Raw genomic sequence first — 21194 nt, 5'->3', positions numbered from 1 at the left:
TTGTTTAGAAGAGAAAAATGTGATTATTGATTCTCTGCAATGTCAACTAGCTGAAAGGGAAAAACATCACGAAAAATTGGAATGTGAAATTGTTAGTCTTAGAAAAGAGATTGAGAAAACAAAAGCTCTTAATCTTAAATTTGTTAAAGGGTCTGAAACTCTGGATGAGATTATCAATGTGCAGCGTTCTCCACTAATCAAGACAGGTCTGGGATATAATGGAGAAGCATCTCAAGCATCCACCTCCAAAAGTTATCTTGATGCAGCAAGGAGGAGCGAGCAAAGGCCTAATAGAAATCATCAGGTAAATCAGGGACAGTTTATCTCAAGAACGAACAAAGACTATCAAGAAAATCAGGGGCAAGCTACCTTAAGGACAAACAGAAGCTACAACCAGCCACAGGTAAAATCTTCCCAATTTGCCTCAAGAATGGATGTCAGTAGAAACTACAATCGGTTGGGTGATAGATTTGATAATCGCAGGAGTTTCTTCAATGGCCAATGTTTCTCTTGCCATAACTTTGGTCACAAAGCAGCTCAATGTGTTGCCTATAAGACAATCATGACTAGAGAAGCTCAAAAACAAAGAAGTATGATTGGAATCACGAAAAAGACCTATAACAACTTTTCTGCCCTTGAAAGTGAAATTGAATGTTCTATTTGTAATAACTTCGGTCATGAAGAGTCTGAATGCAGGAGCAGGTTTCGGAAGACAACCCTACTGATAAAGGACTGCACCAGTATAAAATCATTGTAAAAGAAGTTTCTAATTGAAAGAAGATAGAGACATATTGCAGCAGGTGGTTTTCACCCACATTGGGTTTCCACCTTATATCTGGTGTTTTTTGGTGTGATTATCTGTTTTTCCTGTTCTTGCTCATTATTATATGGTACTGACATACAAACTAATGATCAATATCTGAAGAATAAATTAAAGTATAAATCTGGAAGATATATTGAAAAGAATTTGATAATACTGATTCACCCCCCCTCTTAGTATTATTTCCAACAAGTTCCACAAGGGTCGTGGGTTACTAGAGGGGCTCCAAGGCCAGATTAGTACTGGGATCTAGGTGGGATCCCCCATCACATCAGACATTTGGTCGGTGATAGTAGCAACTCTGTGATGGATCCAGTGCTTGAGCGCATACACACTTTCAGATTTCCATTAGAGTTCCAGACAACCCTACTGACAAAATGGATTGACAAGGTAGTAGGCAGATTCTGTGAGTTTCCATGGTACGCTGGCTGGACATGTGGGGTCATAGAAGGATTAGTGCACTTTGGCAAGCGTTGATCGGAGGAGGTGGAATAGGCCGGCCACCAGACAGAGCATTGTACGAGGATGAGGATTTTCCGTGGACATGTGGGGAGCAGAGGTCACAGAGCAGCAACACGTTAGCGACACCGCCACTGGCACTTAAGGAGGTTTGCTTATCAAGTCTCTCCCAGAGGATGAGGAGGGGAAGTCCACTCATTCGAGGTTATGGAGGCGTGGTAGTGGAGATGGCGGCCCTGACAGGATGCAGGCTGATGCCTATGGACTCAGTTTTAGACCATAATGTCCAGGGGTCGATAGGGGTATGCAGCTGTGCGTAGTAGTATGCAGAGGTGCACGAAGGTGCACAATTTGAATATTTCATCTATCACAACTGGAAACTATTCTCCTAATTGTTAATTTATTTAACAATTTATCTGTTGTTTACTACGACAAATATCAAATAATTCATACTGTGATTTTCACAAATAAACTATGGAAGAAAAATAGCACTGGAAAATGAGAAAATACTAGCACACACTATAAAAATGACACAATTATTTTTGGACAAAAGTCCCTGGAAAAGCCCAACTTGGGAAAATCGGTGCAATAGTTGAAGGTTTTATTATTATGCAGCGGTGAAATTCTGAGTACAATCTATGGATGCCCAACTGACAATCCAAACAACAAGAAAATATGGCCAAAATTATTTGAAGGAATTTCCCTTCTTCCACAAGCAACCTCGACACAACTTCCTTCAGAAAATTCGTCCTCTTGGACCCCCTGCGTTAGCCTCTGTGTAGGGCTTGCGTAGACCCTTGGATGTCTAAGCCCGAAACTGCCTCTCATGAAGTCGTTCTGCCTGTATCTGTTGAGGAAATTGATTCTCCAGTCCTTTGGGAGACTTTCCTGCCTCTGGGAGCTGAATCGATGTTTCCTCTAGCCAAATCGAATTGCTTTTATGAAGCAACTGCATAGTGCTTTGCGTTGCCTCATTGGAAATAACACGTCCTCCTTGCTGTTGCCTCTTCAGATTTGGAAAACTTCCTCCGGATAACTGTATCTGTCCCTCATCGTCTTTGCTTCCTCACTGAAGCTCGAACTCTCTGACAACTGTCTGCTGCTACTCTGGAAAATCGAATTTTCTAAGTGACTCTGGTGTATTCTCCATCACCACATCGATCCCTTCTTTTATCTTCTTGTTGGGACTCCAACAACCAAGATTAAATTTTAATCGATGGTTCAGATCATTTCTAGATCGATTCGTGTGAGTTTCTAAAGAATTCTCACCTTGACTTAATTAATTCTGATTAATTAACCAGTTTTCCTAAGTTTAGACTTGGGAAACATTAAAAAAATGGTTAATAATCTAATTAAGTCATCTCTAGGTGGAATTTCTAGAAACGATTTATGGGTTTTGGAGATCTCATGTATTCTAGCTTCTCCACCAAATTTCGTGGCTAGAATACGTCCAATGCTACAAAAACTAACACTCCCTCTTAGCAAGGACTGTGTTCTCTCTAGTGCTGCACGTCTTGCCCCAACACCCTGTCTCTGTATCACCTCCTGTTATGCTGCTGATGTTTGGTCATACTGCCCACCAACTACTGCGCAAATCTAACGCTGTATCTGTTCTGCTGCTGACACTGCCATACTGCTGCCAACTCTGCATCTGCACTGCAACTCCCTCTCATCTATTGTTGTTGCAATTGCAACCACTGCAACTGAGAAGCATCCAAAATACTGAATCCATTGTGTTCAGTATGATGCATTTGTCTCCAGAGTCTTTTATTGCTACTAGCATTTGCATTGTCACTGTAGAATCTGCGCCGCTGCCAACTCTGCACTAAGCCACTTGCTCTGCAGTCAACACTGCACTACGCTCCTCAACATATGACTGCTACTTATCTGTAACTGTCACTTTGGTACTGACTGCATCAACTGCCATTGATTCATCCTGTTATTGAATACTGTGGTTCCCTGTAGCCAGGTAATGATTCATGAGGTGGAAATCTCAAGGACCCTGCCCAATCTTTGTAGTTCTTTAGGGCTACAACTCCCAGTCACCCCTCCTCACTCCTAGAGGTATGGCTGCCAACATTGCGAAGTCTTCCTCCAACCTGGAGGACAACTTGTCGATCTTAGCTGACATTGCCTGCTGGTCTTGCTTCTTTGACTTCTTCTTCCTGAGAGGACACTGCATGCTGTAGTGACCGAGCTCACCACATCTGAAGCACTTGACCTTTGACAAGTCCTTCTTTTTCCTTTTTTGTTCCCCCTGTCGTTGACTGGGACCCTTTGATGCGAGGGCCACATTCTCCTCCTTCTTCACCACCTTCGATCAACTGCTACTGCTGCCACTGATGGAGCTCTATAATAGAGCTTGCCTCAACTCCTCCTGTTGCAAGTCTGACCATATCTTGCCCCATTCTGGTAGCTTGCCTTTGCCTAATATAGTTTGTAAAAAAAGTTGCCACGGAGAGACACTGTTAAGTGCCAATCTCACTAGCTTTGTTGGTTGAGGCACTACCCAACAACTGCAAGTTCGTCTCGGACCTCCTGAATCCTGGTGAGGAAGGGATCTATGCCTTCACCCTTCTGCATCCCGATGCATCGCCATTTCCTTCTTGTATTCTTTTAGCTAATCCGCATCTTGGGGAACTGCCACCACATTATCTATGTAGGCTCTAAGGCCATATTCATCTAGAAGGAAGGACATCCTAGCTTTCCAGATGACATAGTTGGAAGCTCCATCCAACCTATCCCAATCTCTAAGCCTTGCTATGGCCATGTCTGATCAAGTCGAAAGCTCCCTCTTTCCCCGTGCTTGGTTGCTGCTCTAGCACTCACACTCCCTCTTGGAATGCGCAGATTTGCTAGTTGCTACTGCCAATCTGTCTGGAAAAATCGAACTTTGAGACTCGAAGTTCAATTTTTGAAAATTTCCATCTGCTGTGTGTGTTTTTCCCTTCCACTCGACGCTGGTTCTGCTACTGCAAAACCCTCTGCGACCAATCAAGGAATCTGCTCAGCGAAAATTTGAGTTGCTTCTGCTCCCTCTAACTGCTGGAATCACTAACTTGGGCAACTCGACTTTTCTGCAACCCTGCAACTAAAAATCAAATTCTTGCCCCAACATTTCGGCCTGCCTGTCTGAGCACTGCTCTGCCTCTAAGAATTCCGGCCTGCTTCTCCTTTTGAGCAACGGAATTCTTTCCTTCGCTTCTGAGCTTTCTCGTTGATCACTCACGTTTTGATACCATGTGAAAATTTCATCTATCACAACCACTGGAAATTATTCTCTTATATGTTAATTTATTTAACAATTTATTTGTTGTTTACTATGACAAATATCAAATAATTCACATTGTGATTTTCACTAATAAACTGCGGAAGAAAAATAGTGCTACAAAATGAGAAAATACTAGCATACACAATAAAAATGACACCTTTATTTTTGGACAAAAGTCCCTGGAAAGACCCAACTTAGGAAAACTGGTGTAGCAGTTGAGTGTTTTATTATTATGTAGTAGTGAAATTTTGAGTACAATCTATGGATGCCTAACTGGCAATCCAAACAACAAGAAAATCTGGCCAAAATTATTTAAGGGAATTTTACTTCTTCCACAAGCAACCCTGGCACAACTTCCCTTCAGAATATTCATCCTCTTGGACCCTCTGCGCTAGCCTCTGCGCAATGCTTGCATAGACCCTTGGACGTCTAAGCTTGAAAATGCCTCTAATGAAGTCATTCTGCTTGTCTCTGCTGAGGAAATTGATCCTAAAGTCCTTTGGAAGACTTTCTTGGCCTCTGGAAGCTAAATTGATTTTTCCTCCAGCCAAATCGAATTGCTTTTATGAAGCAACTGCACAGTCCTCTGCGCTGCCTCACTAGGAATAACTCAGCCTCCTTGCTGTTGCCTCTCCAGATCTGGAAAACTTCCTCTAGATCATTGTCTCTGCCCCTCACTATCTATGCTTCCTCACTAAGGCTCGAAATCTCTGGCAATTGACTGTTGCTACTCTGGAAAATCGAATTCTCTAAGTGACTTTGGTGTATTCTCCATCACCCCATCGATCCCTTCTTATATCATCCTATTGGGACTCCAATGACAAAGATTAAATCTTAATCGATGGCCTAGATCATTTCTGGATTGATCCATGTGAGTTTCTAGAGAATTCTCACCTTAACTTAATTAATTATGATTAATTAACTAGTTTTCCTAAGTTTAGACTTAGGAAACATTAAAAAAATGGTTAATAATCTAATTAAGTCATCTCTAGGTGGAATTTCCAAAAACGATTTATGGGTTTTGGAGATCTTTGGTATTCTAGCCTCTCCACCAAATTTCGTGGCTAGAACAAATTTGATGCTATAGAACCTACATCGTGGTATAGGAGGAATGGTCCACATCACAGTTCTTTTCTTCATAGAGTGAAGGACACATCGATATAGTAGGGGTACCCATTGATCCGAGATGATGTAGCAACATGTAGCCGGGTTCGACAATGCACAAAGATGTGCAACTAGGTGCAGCTGTATGCCAAGAGGCACAAAGATACATGGTTATATGCAATAGTGTGTGGGGCTGCATTGCAGATTGAGGGATTGCTACTAGCAGGGAGATTCCTTGATGAGGATGTCAAGCATGCCATTGAGGTGGACATACCTAGGTGGGGAGAGTGGATCAGTCACAGGACAGGTGGGCACGTCCACATGGGTTCTTAATCATACCCATCAGAACCCACACATCTTGCACTCTTTGGCACCACATGCAGTTGAGGGGAACCTTGTTGTGTCTGATCCAGACCCACATTGTGGATAGCAGGACTTGGGGGATTTGCTTGAGACGACGCTATGAGAGTCAATGCCTCAAGGGAAGAATAGAGATTTTCCAGTAGAGGAGTCGGGTGGATGTGCAAGTTGACAACCACAAGCTGGGGGATGAGGTGATCTTCTGCAGGGGTGGCATATTGTTCATTATTGAGCCTACACTTAGGGCGCTAGTCACGAGGGAGACATGTGTTGCTCTTTCTGCAGGGCGTGTCAAGATGTTATTCGAGTGAAGGATATCGTGTATGATTGAGGTAGTTTTCAAGTGGGTGTCCAGGCTCCATACACGACATTAGCACATTATCAAGAGTTTGGATGGCAGGCTTAGTGGTGATGGTTGGTAGGAGCAGGACAAATCCGCGTACATTGCGTCGATTGCGAGTATCAAATACACATCTATTGGTTGCATTTGGGGGTTAGTTATTTGGCACATGTGGTTTCCAACTGTCATCAGTACTACGTAGTGGCAGACATAGGGCAATTTAATATGCATAAGATTAGTTCATGATATATGGAGCCTATGTATTATTTGCACGCGAGGGCTAGAGATGGATTCCAACAGTTGTTAGAGCTATGCCGCAACAAATCTGGCTATAGGATCTAGGGATTCAATTGGTTGATAGGTCGCTCTATCTTGTGATGAGCGAAGTCATGGCAGAGAGTGATCTTGTTCACTCTTGGGTTGACACAAGGGGTTCGCAAAGGCCTTCATTGTATGGCAAGGCAAACTTTCCCTATCGCTGTGCAAGTTCAGAGTTAGCTCTGGGTGGGTAGGCTTTGACATCGTGGAGATGCTAGAGCAAGATGTATTCAGCCTTTACTGGTATTTCATCATTAGGTCCCACAAGAGGAGGATACGACATGTGCACAATACGTAGTTAGTTATAATCAGAGTGGCGCAACGTCGCAAAGGTGGCATTCTTTTGAGACTAGCATGGTACCCCGACATTTCAGAGCTTGGCAATTCAACTACCCATAGGGATGAGCTATTTTTTGTAGGAGATCAGGTTGGGTCTCAGATTTACAAATAACATTTCACTCCCTATTGACCTCTATAGATAGCGCGAGGCACTTCACCAGTATGGCAGGATGGTTAGTAGGAGGAGATCCTGAAGAGTTCAAGCGGGGGAGGATTCATCTCCACGAGGGTTGGATTACATCCTCCGGTGTTTATTCTAGTGCATAAGATTGGTTTTTCAGTAGGGCATCTTCACGAGGAGTTGGTTAGGTTTCAACATGATCAGGATGCTCTACTTGCTAGCCATATGCAGAGTGCTTCTAGTGATTGTGTCTTGTGGGGCAAGGAGTGCTCCACATTGAGTAGGATGACTCGGGACCTTGGTATCGAGGGATTCATTTATGACAAGATGGTGCACAGATTTAGGGTGGCTTGGTGGCACATTTGGGGATCCCGACATTGTTTGCGGTGACAGTTCGGGTCAACAAAGAGGGAGTGCTTGTTTGAGCATTGCTTGAGTAAAAGCAATTTTTGACGGGGAGGACTGTAATATCCCCAATTTTGTGAACATGGGAGTCGCTAAGGAATTTTGCCCAATTTTAGTAATATTAATTTAAAAGGGGCAAATTATTATTTTATTAAAATGGCGACAAAAGTCACTTAGTGGAAAATGGCCCCCACCAATAAAATAATATTAAAAAGGAGTCTAGAAGCATGAGGAGAAATTATAAAAGGAGGATGGACTCATTTTGTGGATTATCTTTTGACTATTACACTTCACATTCCATCTTCTCTTGGAGTTGTTGAGCACAAGAAGAGAAGTGTTGTTTAGCACAGGGATTTCAGGCAAAATCCCACCCTCATTTCGGAGAACTTTGAGTGTCTCCCTAGTGAGGAATTTTGGGAGTCCAATTTAGGGTTCTCCTAGAGCTACATCGCAGGGGTTTAACTAGTCCTGCGCACTTCCTAGGCGTAGAGGCAGTTCGTGGAGCACAAATTTTTTCCATTGGAGTGAGTTGGGAGATTTGAGAATTTGTAGAGAGTTTTTCTACCTTGAGACCGGAATTTTGGTAGTGTTTTGCATGGCAGAAGCCGTGGTCATTTGTTGGGCCTAATTTCTCCATTCTGGTAGTGCGCAAAGCTCACTAGAGAAAGCTTGCACAAGGCAAAGGAGAACTAATTTTCGGAGGAGATTGGTTGGAGGAGAAAGGTAGTTTTCAGAGGGGATTTTGTGTGGAATTTCAGTGGCACTTTAGTGGAGGATTTGGGGAGTTTCTGGAGCATTATTTCACAACAGTGCGTGTAGCCAGCCAGAGGGCCAGTCGCACTATTTGGTGGGCTCTCTCATCACTCAAAATCAAGCCAAACCCTTTCTGGATTTTTGTGGGTATTTGGAGGAGTTTGTAGCTGTGATTTTGGAGTGATCCGAGCAATATTTAGACCGAAAATCCAATTTCTTTTAGCAGTTCGTTTTACTAGTCAAACGATAATTTACATCACTTTTTGGGTTTTTTGGAGAGTTGGTTTGGGGTCAAACACTTTCTGAGTTTTGTTGGCCTTGTTGAGAAAAGGCACCAACTCCAATTTCAGAATTTTCTGAGCACATCTGAGGGCCATTTTCCTATTTCTTTCCAGCAACAGAGGTAGTGAATTTTCTGGGCCATCGCAAAGTTTTTTGGTGGAGTCATTTCAACACTCGGGCATCACAATTTCAACTTGGGTCTTGCCAAGCTTACTATAGCCAACCCAAGTTCCCCTTTTCCTAATCATATATACTCTGTTCCACTCAAAATTAAGGAAATGGCTCTGTTCCACTCAGAATTAATAAAATGGCTCAGACGTTTGGTGCATTTTTTCTTGAGTTTTGATTTTCTTTGTGTGTTCAATTTCCTAGTTGTTGTTATAGTGCATGTTATGTTATTCACTTAATATTTCCAATTAGGAATATTACACCTCCATAATTGTATGTTTGATTCCGGGGCCGCAGTCAACATTATGCATTTAAAAGTCATGAATCAATTAGAGTTGAGTATCGCGGGACCTTATAGGAACGTGTGTGGTTTTGATTCCAAATCCATCCCTATTGCTGGTGTTATCAAAGACCTTAAAGTATGTTTGGCTTGCAATAATGATATAACTATGTTCATGGATGTTGTAGTGGTGGATATCCTTGATGTTTGGGGAATGTTATTGTCAAGAAAATGTGCTGCGTCAATTAGGGGTCATTTGCAATTTGATTTGTCATATGCCACCATACCTTTACCTGATGGGTCCCCTTTCATATTGTATAGAGAACCATTACTCGCACAACATGTTGAAGAACTTGAACCATATCCATACCTTGAACATAATCCAAAAGGGAAGGTCCCTAAGAAAATCAATGCCCCTCCACCACATGAAGTTTGTCTCCTTAAAAAGCCACCACCCAAATCAATCAAATCTAAGAAGCAGTGGGTGACCAGACCTAAAGATTTTAAACCTAGCGATGTTGTCTTGGTTGGGGACAACCCTATGCCTGTTAAGATTCTTGGGAGAGTCGGTGAAGGATATTATTACATAGTTAGCCTGGATTGTGAGACTTGGCCCGCACCGGTCAAGTCAACTACCAATCACCACTGTCTTAGACACATGACATCGTATCATATGCATGTTAGAGTAGGTGCATTGCATATTGATTTTTGCATTAAAATTTAATATCATATTGATTGCTCATGGTAGATTAGATTGCATTTAGCTTAATATTGCATCTTAGAATAGATTTTATTTATTATATGGTTTATTATATATTTGATGAAAAACAAGGCGATCAAGGACGCCTAGTGCACATGCTTTGAAACATAGTCTGTGATGTGTAGGTAATAAGTCTATGGTCCCAGAGGATTGTTGAGGTTCTCATGACCTCCCTGATTGAGTACATGGGTCATGTGCTCTATGGTGAGCTCATGTCCTAGCTGGAGCCAGATGTAGCCCACCAAAAGTGGGGTACCCCTTTGGAGAGCTTTCCTTTTTCGATGTATTCTCCTTCAGCCGACAACAACAATCCCTAAGAGCCACTTGATAACTTTGATGTGCTACTTTGTCTTCGCCACTTGAGCCAACCATCATGTACCCTCACCCATATGTAGAGATCATATGTTTGAGGGTGGGCCATCCAATCCTAAAGGTATAGTTTTTCATTATGCAATCAGGTGTTTATGCTAGTTTTTCATGGGCACACTTAGGTATGGATTACTGGGTGACTGGGAAGAAGGAAGGGTTTTGATAGTAGTCTTGTTCCCTTACCTTAATTGGGAGGTTAATCTTCAACCCTAGTCCCGTGGGATCTCCCCTATTGGCTTATAGCTTTAGGATGGCCACTACTTGGGAAACCTTGGTCTTGGTAGCATGGTCCCGTTTCCTTGTTTCACATTTTTCACTCCTCTCCACACATTACATGCCTTATTTCATCATCTTCCTTCTTTGGGTCCACATGATCACTGGGTCCACAAGGCTTTGGTTTCTCCCTCCCTTTGTCCACATGTTTGGATCGAGCCTGAAATGATGCCTTGGGGGTTGATGCAACTTAAAAAAAAAGATAAAAACTTAAATGGCCACATACAAAAGGAAATAATACCACAAAATGAAAAAGATGGTCGAACAATAAAATTAGCACGTGGGCAAAGGCCAAACATGAGCTCTACCCCCAATCATTATGGCCATCACTCTTGTTCTTAGGGCCCCTATGAGTGCTCCCTACATCATTAAGGAACCCATGCATGTTCCAACCATTGGTGAGCGATGAACTGCCCTACCTTAAGGGGGTAATCACTGCTATATCATACACAACATGCTCTCATCCCTTGGAACCCCGTGTTGGAAAATCAATGCAAATAGATTAGGGTTTGATTCTCCTTTCTTGATAATTACTTGTGAGTTATGTTGGCTTCTTTTACTTCTTTATTATTTTATCTTTCATTAAGCAATTACAATACTATGTGTGTATGAAGATCACAAAACAAGAGACACAAGATGTAGGCACTATGCTAGGGCAAAACCCTCCTCGAGGGGAAAACCCAATAAAAAATTCTTTCCTTTCAATAGTATTCTTTGAGACTCTTCACCCTAGGGCCTAGACAAAGACCAAACCTTCCCTCCACACCAAGTTAGCCTCCCAGATCTTCGACCTCTTTCCAGCAACACTTCCTTTCCAGCAACTTCGACTATGCAGTGGCTTTCAGCATCAGGCAGTAGCAGAACTTGGAAGACTTCGATCTCCCAAACTAGGGCATGAAACAGAGAGAGAGAGGCACCAAAAGAGTGATTTTCTTCTTCTCCTTAGATTCCACCCGTCTTGCACTTCCTTTTGCTTCCTTAGACCCACTTCGTACTTCTCCAGCTTCTTTTGAGATATCGAATTTGCTTGAGATGAGATGCTCCAAATGAATTCAACTTGCTTCTATTTATAGAGTTCAAGTGAGGTCGAATTAGTGTCCTTAGGCCGACTTGGTGTGGAGGATACATAAATTATATTTGATTCAATAGTAAACATTTTTACATGATTCAAAAGCCCAAGAAGGGTCTCTTTGAATGTACAATGACTTTATAAACTCAATATTAATCTTAGTAGTCCACAATGGGGACTTTGACTAATATAATGATGACCCAAGCATGAAGACCATGCTTTAATAAGTCATTGATACAATAATAAAAATTATTTACTTTATTCTTTTGACAATTACATTTCATGATGACTCAAATACATTAATGAAGACCGAACCTAGTTACATTTTCCAACACCCTGACTAGTGTAATAAAAGAAAAATCAATAAAAGGCAAAAGGAAAATGAAAGGTGGAAAAACAAAGGCTGGGGTAACTCATGTACTATGATTGCAAGTTAAACCTAGAATGCTTATGCAATGATTATGAGTGAGATTCTTAGTTAAGATTGCTTAAGGTTTAAGTACTTAAGTTATGATACTTCTTTAAAGACAAGAGTACTTGTAAATCAAAATGCAATTTTACAACCGAGAAAGTGCCAATAACTTAGTGCCAACAATAAATCAATCCACAAGATACTTAATCAATGACAACAATTGAAGGATCTTAGAGCACTTATCCACTTATTAATTAAGCAATGATTATCGACACAAGATGCCAATCATAATTACTTCAAGATATTCCAATATTGATGTTATGTCCATGCCACAATGGCAATTAGATTTCAAATGCCCAAAGTTACTTGATTAGAACTTAGATGTGTGAGTGATTTTAGTGCCAAGTTAACAAATTTTTAAAAATCTATCACAAGACAAACAATTGTTAGAGCTTAACAACATCGACCACTATGAACCAGGTAAATCATGAAGAGCTACTTATGATGCAATGTGGTGCAACAGTGAATATCTCACTTCAAAACAAGGAAATTGTCAAACATATGAAAATCAGAAGATGACCAAGGAGTAATCTAATGACTTGCAATGTAAATTAGTGAATTTTAGCTCACTTATGACGAATTACCAACTGTTGTATCAGATTTGAAACCTTATTACAACAGTGAGTAAAGTGAACAATCAGTGAGTTATTATTGGCACAACAAATTCCAAATTATGCCCAAAACTTAGAATAAGCTTTGCCAAGTTGAAAAATTTGATTTTTTATTTTTTTGGGATGCAATATTCAGAAAATGTCATATTTGATTTCACAGTTATGCAGAGATATCCCAGCAAGCTAAAAACTAGATCTAGGCTAGATACGCAATGCCCAAGTGGCCAAAAAATTAGGAAAATTATTATGAAATTTTTAGAGTCTTTGGATCACTTAGTTGTGATTTTAGGGCATTTATATCACTGTTATGAAAAATATATTACAGCTGTAGGAAAACAGAGATAAAATGAGGGTTTAGAGAGCAAACCCTAGGCCCAAGGCCTTGTAGATCACTTGCCCAAAACTTGTCAAAATTTCTCCAATGATTTTGCCACCTGAAAACACCAACTTAGGGCCAAATTTTCTGCAAAACACACCAAGCTTCAGTCCCAAAAAATTTTAGAGATAAGCAAGGGTCAAATTAGGGCCAAAAAAGGGAAACGCTAAGCCTAGTAGGGCTAACGTTGGGCAAGAGAGGGCCTAGAAGGCCTAAAAAGAGGAAAAGGAGGTGAGAAAAGGCTAAGGAGGAGTAGGACTGACGCTGGAGGGAGAAAGCCCTCTAAGGGCTAGCGGCTAGGGTTAGATGTTGAATGAGGGCTAAAAGGGGGTCAAAAGAGGCCAAAAAAGGAGAGCGAAGGGGAGAGAGGGGGGTTGAGGAGGAAGAGGCTAGGAGGGGGTTTGAGAAACTCACGACCGACCCTAAAGGCAACCGTCCAAGTTCAAGGACGAGGGCCGAGTGGCTTAGGGCTCACAGCTAGGCCGAAAATGGCCTGAAATCCTCATCGCTGGGCCAAGGAGGGAAGGTCGAGAGGCCTAGAGGCTGACCCAGGCCTCAAGTGAGGCTAGAAAAGGTGACACAGGGGCCTAATAGGCTGATGCATGGTTAGGAGAGGGAGACGTTGGATCCAGGCCCAGGAGGGTTGAAACTTCAAACCGTTGCTTTTAGAAAAATCAATTTGCTTCAGATCTGAAATTTGCTGCAAATTATTCAATGGATGGCCCTGCAAAAAATTTCGGAGACTAGATCTTACCCTCAAGGACCTAGATCTAGTTGTATTCAAGCTCTTTCATTTGATCTCACTTGCAAAAAGTGGAGATAAAAATACCCAAAACCCCAGTATATACAAAAAATCGTAAAACCCCAAAATCCCAATATATACAAAAAATCTTAGAACCCCAAGACCCCGATTAGAAAAAATAATCTACAAATAAATTATACAAATTTATTTACAAAATTAACAAATTTACAATGCTTTTTAAAAGAAATTATGAAGAATAAATTTTTATGGAGTTTTTCCTTTGATAAATGGTTAATAATACTTTGGAAAATAAATGCAAGTTAAAGCCTTAGCGAAGTTAGCTAAACCATAAAATATGTGAAGTCCGAACAAGGTCAATTCATGCCCACATTGTGTGAACTTGGAGTCCAACGACTGGGGAAGCTGCATACACTATATATTTTTCTCAAGAAAACCTGTTAGACATATGGCGAATCAAATCGCCCAAGATAAACCCAAAATCTACCAATAAAATATAGGAAAGCTCGTACCCAACACATGCCACAAATCAGTAGACAATAAACACCATGCACTGCACCCCAAAGTCTTTATTATGATTCAAAAAAACGTTCCCAGCGGGATAGCAGCGTTACATTAGTTTTTTCTGCAAAATTTTCTTAGACAAACATTAGATGGCTTGAGACTCAAATGACTATTTATAAATAAATCCTCCAAGTGGAAAATTAACGGCTAGTTGGCTTGATTCTGCGCAGAGGTTGAGGGGCCTGCGTGGGTGATGCAAAAGGCCAGAGAGATGATGCATAGGGCCAGAGGACTGACGCAGAGGTTTCAGGGGCTGATTTGAAGCTGGCAAGGCTGACGCAGAGCCAAGAGGAAGCGTCAAAAGGATTTTCGTGGGGTAGACTAGAGCTGAGAGGCAAAATATCTGTCTCCGAGAAGAGGTATTATTGCCGTGTAACAATCTATGTTGGGTGAGCCATTTCGACACCCTAGTTGTACTCAAGAAATCTGCATAATAATAAAACCCTCAGAACTACTGCACTGATTTTCCCGCATTGGGTTTTTCCAGGGACGATTGTCCAAAAATAACGGTGTCCCTTGTGTGTTTGTTTTAGTATTTTAGTTGATGATTTGTATATGAGTTAACGCTGCATTTGTGTTTATTTCAGTATTTATATTTATAAATAACTTGTTAATGGAATAAACAAGTAGGAGAAATAAACCAGATAATGCAATAGGGGTTTCTAACGTGTCAGACTTAGAAATTTCAACATGGTATCAGAGCGTTGCAGATCACAGGAGGACTGAAGGCATCAGCGATATTGGAAATTTGCAGCAGTAGCAGCTGTCCCGAGAGACAGAGTTGCTCCTAAGCAGAAGGCAGCAGAGAAGGAGTGACGCAGAGGGCTTGCGTCATCATTTCGAGCTAGAGAGAGGGCCAATGCAGAGGCAAAGAGAGGCAGAAGAGGCTCACGAAGAGCCACGTCATCCTACTTAGCTAGGTAGGCTTGACGCAGTTGGCCAGAGGAGTGATTCAGTGCTTTTCGGGATTGCGCAGAGCTAGAAGGCTCAGTTTCTTCAGTTGCTGGGGCCTAGGGAGCTGTGGGTAGATTATGGATTAGGAACCTGGTGGGGTGTTGTTTCTGTCGAAGCAGAGCAATACCTAACGGGACAGAACCAAGGTAGAGGGAGTCACTGCCTTGACGAATTTTTGGTCAAGAAATTAAGATTCGAGTTGCAATTGCAAAGAGGATTGGAGAGGAGTGGTCGACATTTGGCGGGAAGATTTCCAGTAGGGAAATCAGGACTTAGAGGGAAACTTCCAGGAGGGAAGTCAGAACTTAGAGGGAGTCCAGAAGAGGAGTGGAGATAGCAGTGAATGCACTGAGGGATCATGACAGGTTGGACAGGGCGTCCAACTTTGTCATCTGGAAGGCCAGGATCCAGCTGATAATGAGAAGTATGAGGATGCAATGGCGAGGGCAAAGTGCATAATCCTTGATGGGGTCAAGGATCATGTTGTACCACATATTGCTGAAAAAAACACAACAAAGGAGATGTGGGATACTTTGACATTGTATCAGGGCACTACCGTGCAGTGGAAGATGCTATTGGAGAATCAGCTGCAGACGTATCAGATGCAGAAGGGGGAGCAGATAGATCTATTCTTGCTCAGATTGCAGGAGATTCGTGACCATCTTACTTCCATAGGGTCCACATCGGATCAGGAGTTCATGGTGAGGACCGCCCTGAATGCAGTCTCCGAGGAGTGGGAGACATTTGTCCAAAGAATTTTGGGCAGAGCTAATCTTCTAGGATGAGAAGAGATGTGGGTAGCTCTTTGCCAAGAAGAGATTAGACGGTTGACCAAGGCGGGGAGTGGTGGGAAGGGAAGTCAAACCAAGAAAGAGGAGGAGGATGTGGCTTTAGCATCTGCGGGACAACAGGGGAAGAGGAAGAAGAAGGATATCTCCAAGGTGAAGTGCTTCCATTGTGGGGCGCTGGGTCATTATGCATCCCAGTGTCCCAGGAAGAAGAACAAGGGAGAGGCTTCTGACTCCAAGACAACTCCGGCTAAGGCAGAGAAAAAGTCGAGACTGATGACGACTATACCATGAGTGCTCATGCACCTCTAGAGAAGAGGTGGGGAGACATCGAGTTGTAGTCAAGAGGACTGCATACTAGGGGTAGGATCCTTGAGGTGCCCAAACTCTTGGATCATATTCGGCTACGGGAGCCCTTAATGACAGTAGCAAGATGCGATGGAGCAACAAGGCAGTGCTAGAGTGTAGAGGTCTGTAGCAGCGTAGTGGGGGTTGCAGCAGTGTGAGAGACACAGAGGTGTTTGCAGCAGTGCGAGAGGCACAAAGGTGTTTGCAGCAGTGCGAGAGGTGGTTGCAGCAGCGCAAATGGAGCACAAGATAGCAGCACAGGCAACTTCAGCATCAGGAGGCTTCTAGACTGACAAGGATGTAAGTATTTGGGTAGATCAGTTACTTAATTCTCGGTATCAGAGTTGCAGTGCAACAGTTAGCAGTGGCAGTGTTAGGGGCAACATAGGCAACATGTTGAGAGGGAGCTGCAGTAAAGATGTAGTAATGGCAGCGGCAGAGCCATGGGCAGCAAGGCAGTGGATGTAGGGCAGCCGGCCCAACATCAGCACAGGTACCGATGCGGAAGGATCAATGTGATGTTTAGTGGTGGAGCATTACTAGAGCACATTCCTTGCTAAGAGGAAGTCTTGATTTGTGGTAGCATCGGATGTGCTCTAGCCATGAAAATTGGTGGAGAGGCTAAGGCACATAAAATTTCCAAGACCCAGAAATGGTTTGGGGAAATCCACCCTGTTGGAGAGATATTAAAATAATTAATATTTTTAATGGGGTTCCTAAGTCTAAACTTAGGAAAATTAAAATATTAATGGGTATTAATATAACACTGGGTGAGAATGTTCTAAATGACATGGATCAAGCCAAATCTAATCTTAGTTGTTGATTAGAGATTTAATGTTGGTCGTTGAAGACTCAACAGGAAAAGTATAAGAGGAGGCTTGAGGGTCAGTTGGAGATACACCAAGATTGATCAGTTAGTTCAATTTTCTGGAGTGGGGCTTGCTGAGAAAATTCGAACAAGTGATCTGTTGTAGCGAGGGGCAGTGATTACATAGCAAAGAGGCAGGTATAGTGCTTGAGGGTCAGCGCAGTGACTGAAGAGGCTGACGTAGAGGCAGCTAGAGACTGCGTAGAGGTTGAGGGGCCAGCGTGGGTGATGCAGAAGGTCAGAGAGATGACGCAAAGGGCCAGAGTGCTGACGTAGAGGGCCAGAGGACTGATGTAAAGGCTTCAAGAGCTAATCTAAAGCTAGCAAGGTTGACACAGAGCCAAGAGGAAGTGCCAAAAGGATTTTCGTGGGGCAGACTAGAGTTGAGAGGCTGAATATCTGTCTCTGAGAAGAGGTATTATTGCCGTGTAACAATCTTTGTTGGGTGAGCCATTTCGACACCCTAGTTGTACTCAAGAAATCTGCATAATAATAAAACCCTTAGAACTGTTGCATCGGTTTTCCCGCATTGGGTTTTTCCGGGGACGATTGTCCAAAAATAACGGTGTCCCTTGTGTGTTTGTTTCAGTATTTCAGTTGATGATCTGTATATGAGTTAAGGCTGCATTTGTGTTTATTTCAATATTTATATTTATAAATAACTTGTTAATGGAATAAACAAGTAGGAGAAATAAACCAGATAATGCAGTAGGGGTTTCTAATGTGTCAGACTTAGAAATTTCAACAAAACTTTGCCGACCGTCCGTGTTTAGAAACACAAATGAAACTCAAATGAGTCAGTGAAACGAAAAACCTCGTAGAATGAAGCTCTTGCCAAAATAATAGGCTTACCTAGGTTTTTACATACACACGATCTTACCAGCATCATTTACATTATAAATTTGCAGAATGGGTTTACAGTGACTCAATAAACAGCTAATTGATTATCCAATGCTTTGAATTTTTTTGGCAAATCTGCTTCCTTGGAACTTTGACAAAAAGTGTGCAATAGTCCCCGTCGACCTCATCATTATCCACATGACACCTACCACTTGAAGGATGTACCTTGGACATGTCCTAATAAGGTTGTTTATTAGCCATTCCTACCCAGAGAGGTAACACCATTACATTCTCAAAGCGCCAAATTTGGAAGGGAAACCCACTATGAAGTTTCATTTCTGCCCTTGTTTAACAAGCTTATTCACTCAATTGCACTAATGAATTATTGTATCTGAAGGTGAGGAGACACATTGGATCTTATACAAGATTGTAGGTGGGTTTTCATCTTGGACTTGGCCTCTCTATATGGGATTCAAGCCCTCCAAAGGATCATGATGGCATTTGTAGGGTGAGTGTTGAGAGCCATGGGCCTCCATTCATGCAGAGCATTGATTGCCACACCATGGGCTTCTTCAGCATCATTACTAGCTTGTTTGTCGCCCCAATTATTCAAGAGATGATGCACTTGGACCATGATGCCCCAATCGACTACACATTGCACCTGACACTTGGCAGTTGATCCAAGGCCCAGAGGAGGTTATGTCTTTCCTAGGGAGACATGGGAGGGCATGTGTCATCTTTGAGCCCTCATTGATGGAGCATTGACATGATTTTGAGCCACTTGGAGACCCATTTTGGAGCCCCAAGCCCAAAATAGGGGTCCCAGAGATGTTTTGCAACATAATGAGGATGTCACCCTCTTCATCATGATTTTTGAGGCCCTCTACCAAAGTTCTAGCACAAGAGGCCCCATTGCCTCCCTAGGCTTCTTCGCATGCATGACATTAGCCTTGCGTGGGCTAGAGAGAGAGAAATTAATTTTTAAAAGCTATCATGGTTGGCTTGTAACCATGGGTGGGTTACTTAGCATCTTAGACATGTTAGAGGGGCTTGTTCATTTGTAATTCGACCTCATAGGTCTTGTATATATTTGGGAGACCTCATTTGAGATCTCACCATCACTTCTTGGATTTTCGGCCTCATTGGCAATTTCAGACTTGCAATTCGTGGAGGATTTTTGGTGATTATGGATGCATTTTGATGTGTGGATAATTTTGTCTCATTTTTGGAGCTTCTATATGGCATTGTTATGGATGGATATACTCTTCACTATCTTGTAAGTGCTCTTTATGACGAATTTCTGATTTTTGCTAATGTCTAATGCATGGAATAATGTCTCATGGTTATTAATGTGCCCTAATTGTTGAATATTGTTTAAAATTGTAACTATTGGGAATTTTTGCATGTGTTACTCATTTGATAGTGAATGAATGAATGTTCCTAGGGGATTATTGCATTTTATCCTTGAAACTCCATTAACAAGTGTCTAAGAGGTATAAATATCTAAAGGGGTAGCGAAAGTTTGTTCCTTTAGGTCTCCTTGAAGAGCGAATTGCCCATATCAAGATCATTCATGACTCCAAACCTCCCAAGGGTCTAGGCACTGGTCAAATTTCCTTGGTGGTCACCAAAAACTCAAAATTATTTCTCTTTTAACCTATATTTTTCGTCCCTTTAAGGATAAGGAGGCTCATCTAGGGCTTGGTGTGAAATCGCTTGTAGGAGGAACTTTTGAATTTCATTTGGATAGAAATCTTCCTTTGTCTCCTCTAGAGGACCTCAAATTTTGGTAGAATTTTCACGGTGGATTCTCCATAAATTTTGATGCTCTAGTTATCACATCAAGAGGGAACCTCTTACCTACCTTGACCTTGGATGCACATATAATTCGTGTCAAGTCTCAACCCTAGGTCTTGTGTAGTTTATTTTCAAAGGGGTTTTTCGTGGAAAGTCTTACTAGCTTCTCCCAAAGCTTGCACCTTGGTTGAATCTTTCCATTGAATGAGCTACCTTGCCTCACTTCAAACCTATCATAAAGACATTTATCACAAGTGAGTAATACTGGGACTCCTCCCGTCGGTGAAAATCCGAGAAGAGCAGGGGACTTAGGCTGTGGTGATAGTGGGCCTCTGTCCCAAGTGTTGTTGTGCCCTCTAGCTTTTGCCTCTTCACAAGGCCTGCTAGTTTGTGCGGCAACAGTCTGCACATCAATAAAATGGATCTGCGGAGTGAATTGAACATAACTGACCACCTACAGCCGAAAATATCATTTCTGAACATCTGGATTCTTTTCCAAGCTTTGGGGTTGATCTGACAAGTACTAAGTTGGTAGGAATCCTTGAAACAAGAAAAATAAAACTTAACTGCCCAATTTTTTTCTAAATTTTTTTGAGCTGATAGAGTTTATTATCCTGAACATTCTTCATTTTGGAGCACCATGAAATCTGTTGTTGTATGGCCTGAAATGGCTGCATTGCAATTTGTGCCAAAATGAAAGTATCTAGAATTCACTGCTAGTAGGCTAGTAGCTATATCTTGACCTCTTTATCACTTTTATCTTCTGGAGCAAAGTGAAACTCTGCTATTGTAAGGATCAAATTGACTACTTTGATTATAAGAATTAACTTTTTATAAGTTTTTTAAAGTGTTTCTTTAAAATATTGGCTTTTTTTTGAGTTTATAACTGGACAGGAATGAAAGGCATGATGTATATTTATTATTATCAAAGATATTAGAAAGAAAATTGTCTGTACTGTATCCATGCTATATTGAAAATTTGTCAAATTTTGTACAACTACCAAATTTTCATACAGCAAATTTCAAATGTCAATGTGGCTGAATCTTGGTACTATAGTTCAAATTGGAAATATTAATGTAATGAAATAAATTTAATAAAATATCTTTTTAATGCCAGGCTCAACATGGGAAATTAAAGGAAGATGATGCCAGAAAATATTTTCAGCAACTTATAAATGCAGTTGATTATTGTCATAGCAGAGGAGTTTACCATAGGGATCTTAAGGTGTGGTTTATTGCTCCCAATATAAAGCAGGCTGCATTGACACCATAAATTTCATTCGTTTAGTAGTTCGCTTCATGGCATGGATATTTTAACAGGAAAA

At 41.7% G+C, this 21194-nt stretch overlaps 1 protein-coding gene across 8 annotated transcripts in view; it reads left to right on the top strand.

The window, feature by feature from the left end:
- The window catches only part of LOC149205854 (CBL-interacting serine/threonine-protein kinase 9-like), a 185369-nt gene that overhangs the window by 59839 nt on the left and 104336 nt on the right, over positions 1-21194 (top strand). For 7 of the 8 annotated variants that reach the window (XM_089395186.1, XM_089395190.1, XM_089395189.1 and 4 more), the window contains one exon: positions 20987-21094. The exons of the other annotated variant lie outside the window; for it this stretch is intronic. In XM_089395186.1, the coding sequence (XP_089251312.1) occupies positions 20987-21094 (108 nt within the window). The remainder of the gene's footprint in view (positions 1-20986; positions 21095-21194) is intronic. 8 annotated transcript variants of the gene reach the window in all.

This window comes from Pinus tabuliformis, chromosome 1_2 (assembly GCF_031772625.1).
Source record: "Pinus tabuliformis cultivar Carrire ecotype Pingquan chromosome 1_2, CPIR1, whole genome shotgun sequence".
Classification (NCBI taxonomy): domain Eukaryota; kingdom Viridiplantae; phylum Streptophyta; class Pinopsida; order Pinales; family Pinaceae; genus Pinus; species Pinus tabuliformis.
This window is presented reverse-complemented; position numbering and strand designations above follow the sequence as displayed.